General features: G+C 30.5%; 1 protein-coding gene across 1 annotated transcript; it reads left to right on the forward strand.

Annotated features, from left to right (window-relative positions):
* The first annotated feature begins 1,826 nt into the window (after nucleotides 1–1,826).
* Nucleotides 1,827–2,252, forward strand: LOC101505124 (histone H2B.5-like). Its single transcript, XM_004499333.1, has one exon. It carries the CDS (start codon nucleotides 1,827–1,829, stop codon nucleotides 2,250–2,252), a length of 426 nt encoding a protein of 141 aa, XP_004499390.1.
* The last annotated feature ends 3,258 nt before the right edge of the window (nucleotides 2,253–5,510 follow it).

Raw genomic sequence — 5,510 nt, forward strand, 5'->3', positions numbered from 1 at the left:
ATTTACATCCTTAATCAAAGAAGCTAAAGTAATGGCACCACACAACAATACTAGTCATACGTTTCTACTACAACCTCTTATTCCTCACATAAAATATACACGAGACAAGATGATACATGCTACTACTTCAACAAAACATAGCATAATCTATTAAAATCCCTCTACACCAATGCAAGCCTAAAATAAAACTCCCACTTATGCTGCGTTTTCCTTTCTGCACAATTTCAATGTAGTACTCCAAGTTAATTTAGAAAGACAATATTCCCTATTGATATACACAATTTGTTTTCAAAATGCCATTAAAAGTTTCATTTTTTATGCCTTAGCTACTACCTTCTGCACGATTACTTTTACAACTTGACGTTTACTTGTACAACTTGACCTAGATTGAATGGATGAGAATGCGAATTGACTTGCACAACAATAAAAATTTGACTGCAATCGTACAATTTGAACCAAACATTGAAGGGAAGGATTTGAGAGAATTAGAGGGTTTTTGAATTGAATATAGAGCAAACCAGGGAAAAGGAGTTTGACTCATTAGGTAAATTAGCTAACTAAATTCTCACATCTAGTAAGGGCTAAAATGTGATTTTTTGGGCATGTGAGAACAATGTTTTTTTGTTCCACAGAAGTACGTGAGAATAGTGGGGATGAACAACTTTCAAATATTGATTTAAGAAATGAAGGGGCCTATGTATTTTAGCAACACTAATTCAATTTTTTTACTTTTCATGAATAATAATAATAGTATAATTAAAATCGTGCAACTTCCAAACAATCTTATTTAAGAATAATAATTAAAAGAGTTACTTTTAAACAATTTAAAAAAAAATTAATGATTATCAAAACTACGATTAAAAATGGTGTAATATGATTAAATAGGTGAATTTTATTTAAATAATATAAAATTATTTTACATTCATAATGTATATGTCTTATGATCCGGTAAAAAATGATGAAATACTATTAGATGTGGGTGAAACACCATTTACTCTGACAATTAGGGGGTGTACATGGGTGCAGGTCGACCCGTCAACCTGATCATTCAATTCAATCTAACTCGATGTTTATCCGTATCCGGTTACTTTAGGGTCCGACCCAATTCAACCATTGAAATTCGTTTATATTTAATTCGGGTAATGAGTTTAACAATTTGAACTCGTCGACCCGACCTGATAATGGTAACTAGTTATATATATATATATATATATATATATATATATATATATATATATATTAATTTTGTTTGGTAGTCCTAACAGTACAATATAGTTTCATTACTCTTGTTCTTTAGATTTTTAGCTTCTTGAATATGCACCGCGCCGTCCACCTTCTTCTTTGGTTATGCATGTACTCACAACTATTATGATTTTTATACAAATTAGTTATAATAAAATAGTATTAATAACTACTTTTTTATATAAATGTTAATGATGGAAGGTGTTTATGCGTCACAACTGTTATGATTTTGAATTGTCTTTTTCAAAAGAGCAATTTAATATTTGAGTTAAACACTATTTATTTAGATGATATATTTTGTAATAGTTTTACTTAATAAAGATATAAAGGAAAAGTTTACGGTGATGTTTATAATAAAATATTAAATATATTTTAATTCAAACATAAAATAATTGATTCGGTCAAATTTCGAATTTTGTCAAAAGTGGGCCCCCCAACCCAAATACACCTCTAGCGACAATAACCCTTACTCTCAACTCTATAAATAGATAGATGAGTTTAAGTTGGAATTTTGATAATAATAATAACGCAAAATTGATTGAGTTCGAAACCCTATTACTCTCTCGACACAGTATCGATTCGCGATGGCAGATAAGAAACCCACCATAGTGGAGAAGAATTCGGCGACTGTAGATGCCGACGAAGAGAAGAAGAAAAAGAACCAAGAGAAAGAGAAGAAGTGGTCGAAGATGATAAAGTTCAAAAAGTACATCTACCGGGTTCTGAAGCAGGTGCACCCTGACATTGCCATTTCTTCTAAGGCCGTGAAAATCATCAACACTATCATTACCAACATTATGGTGAAGATTATTCATCAATCTTCCAAGTATATTAATTTACGACGTGGGAAGTCAAAAATGCTGACTGTTAGGGAAATTCCTGCCGCGGTTATGGAAGTCTTTCCTCCACAAATGGCACAACTTGCCATCTCAGCAGCTCACAAAGCTCAAACCACTTACAAAGTCAACCAATTGACCGATATAATGGATCGTACTATGTCTTTGAAATAGGTGTTGGAATATTTTATTTTATTTTATTATAATATTGGGATTGATGATACATACACCAATAGATTAAACTATGATATTTATTGTTGTTGATGATGCAAGACCTCTAAATGCTGTCAACTCCAGATTCTTCTCTTTAATGTGATGTGTTCCATCACATTTTTTGTGTGAATATTATGTGTTTAAGTCTTGTTTCTCATATCCATACAATTAGTCTACCATATATGATTTAGATTTAGACAAACTTTGGAGAAGAAGGAGTGATCTTGTTTTTAACTAGAAAGGGATTCTAGAAATTCCATTGTGCACAGTCCTCTCTGTGAGTTTGGAAATTACCAACTTGGGGAAAGATACTTGAGTACTCAAGTATTTTGGTGACTTACTTGCTGAGAAATGCTTGAAGGGGATGGACTTGTTGAAAAATGCTTGGGCATCAACCAATTATTATGGTACTAACTGCTAGAGCCATAGTCACAGTCACCTTGCCCTACCTCTGCTTCAAAACATGATGGTAATGTTCATGATCGATCTTGCATGTTTGGCACGACAATGGATGATGATGGTCAACAGTCTTTGGATTCCTATGCCATGGAACTCTCTAGTCCTGGATAAATAGAACATGATTGATCATGTCAATGAGAGGAGCGGGGAACACTCTCACTAACAACCCAAATCCTTGCAAAAGGGCAACATTTATAGGAATGAATTTGCAGGGCATCAAGTATTACATTAAATACATGTCTGTAGATGATTACTTGTAGCAAACGTAAATTAGTCCTTTTTGTGGTTTTTTAAGAAAAGTAGTAATCTACTTCTTATGCAAAATATTATTAAGCAGAGAAGTCATAGTTTGTTTTAACAATTACTATACGGATAATTCTCTTACACAGGAAAAGATGAGCACACTGGTGATTGGCATATATTTTGTTACCATGTTCTTGTAAGTATAAATATTAGTAGAGAACACACTCTTTTGACTTTTCTCAAATCAAGAAAAAGGACAGTAATTTGAATGGTAGTTAAGATGGCAAGGTTGTGAGTATTCCTTCATATTAAAATGTGAAACAGGTGCAGAAATAATGGCAGTGTTCTTTCAGAAACATCTGATTTTGGGTTTGTAGCTCCAGTTCCAGGACCTATGTGCCAAGAACTTGATAACAAGATTGACCTAGCAACCTAGCTAAGTGTCTTTCAATTGATGAATATTTTTCATCTCACCATGTACGATTGACGCCGGATACTTGCTTGCTGCCTTGTTGGTACTCCTGCTGACAAGAACTTAGGTTCCCCATGTGGGGTTTTCACCTGTAATGAATTGCACTTGTGTGCACATGTAATCCCTTCATAAAGGTTTCTCAATTTATTTGCTCTCTTTCTTAATTGGAAGTATATGATTTTATCTTGGTTTATTGCCAAATAATAGGTAGGTAGCAAATGCATTCGTATGAAGTATAGCTTGTGGAGTAGACTGTGACAGATAATTATGGTTTCTTAGTAACAATTAGCAAACAAAATTCAATTTAATGATGTTGGTTATTCCCTGCCAACAGCTATGGACAGAGGTTGGTACTATTTATAAACATAACACATAAGTTGAGGGGCAATTATCATGACATTTGTTCTGCAATGCACCGATTTTCAATTCCATGATCTTGGCATTTGTCTCTGCTTCCTGTGAGAAAAAGAATTCCATAAATTTATGGACTAAAAGAATAATGAATTTTCCTTGACCTCACAACCACAAAGACTACAAAAGTATAAATGATTGATATCAAAGTTATAATTTATTTAGTATGTTGATACAAACAGAGACTTAAATAATTCAAAACACATAATCTTGCACATGTCTTGTTTTAGTTTCTTTAAAATGCGATTGTCTTTGAGAAATCAAGCAACTTCGGAGCTTCTTCAACTCTGAAGTTAAAGACACCATATTTCACCTAAAGTTTTGTTTTTTTATCATTCAAAACCTTTCACAAAGGATCAACATCTCGAGCTGTTATAGATGTCAAACGCAAATTGTCTGCTAGAGCTTGGTTTTTCAGAAATTGACATGTGAACTTGAGATTTTGCCAAACTTTGGAAAAATGAATGTGTTATCTATTTTATGTATACACCAAAATTTGATTAAAGACAGAAAGCAAAGTATATGCATTTATCTTGGGATTGTGCAGGGTCAGGCACTTCCCTTCCTTTTTTTCTGCTATTCTTCTTATCTTATGGGCGAGGTAAAATGAATTTAATGTAAAATAATTTATGTTTTAATATATTTAGATATAAGTAAACTGAACATTAAATTATATTGTAAAATTTAAGTTTAAAATTAAAAATTATAAATTTTACTTTCAAGTTATAATTAATTTTAAAAGTAAAATCAATTTTAATTGAAAGTAACCAAAAATTGTTAAAATAAATTCTACTCGAAAACACTTATTATAATAATCAGTAATTTTTTTATAAAAAATTATGTGCTTTTTAATTATTTTGATGTATTAAGTTTGACTATTAAATTATTTTTTATTTTTATATGGTATTTTTTTAATGAATTTTACTATTAAAAAAAAAACACATTATATAGATGTATTTGTACCCGAGGTTATCCGACCTAGTTCAAAATAAAAATAATATTAGAGCACATCATAGCATCCATATCCGATTATGTGTTTGGAAGTAACAAAATAATGGTTCATAGCATATATATGGTATGACCAAAATAAAACTATTTGGTTACGAACAATTATATTTATACATTTATAATTTTATATATATATATATATATATATATATATATTTAAAATTTTATTTTATATTAATCTTTTTTTTATATTGTGTCACTAACATTTTATATTTATTATATTATTTTCTTTATTTTTTTTATAGGAAGAGTGTAGAGTGTTTATGAATTTTTTTGGTTAATAATTATTCTATCACGAGTTTATAATATTTTCAAACAACTTTATAAATTTAAGTATTGTTTGGATTTATCTTTTATATGATTTCTTATTTTTTATTTATTTTAACTTTCATTAATCTAATTGAGCATTAATGTTTATAAAAAAAGCGTGTTAGTGTTTGCTCAAAAAGGTAAGTCATTTTGGTTTAAATTTTTGAAAGTAGATTAGTTTGATATTTTCTAAAAAAAATTAGGGATTTAAAAGTAAATCCACCAACAAAAAGAAAGTAAAATTTGTATTTCGAAAAAGAAAAGACAGCTGGCTCTCGTGTTTGTTCTGCTCTTCACCGTAACTTCATTCACATATG

The sequence above is a fragment of the Cicer arietinum genome, chromosome 7, assembly GCF_000331145.2.
Source record: "Cicer arietinum cultivar CDC Frontier isolate Library 1 chromosome 7, Cicar.CDCFrontier_v2.0, whole genome shotgun sequence".
In the NCBI taxonomy this organism is placed as follows: domain Eukaryota; kingdom Viridiplantae; phylum Streptophyta; class Magnoliopsida; order Fabales; family Fabaceae; genus Cicer; species Cicer arietinum.

Excerpts from the sequence above, each read along its gene's own strand:
- LOC101505124 (XM_004499333.1), top strand. The coding sequence starts at position 1,827 with ATGGCAGATAAGAAACCCACCATAGTGGAGAAGAATTCGGCGACTGTA.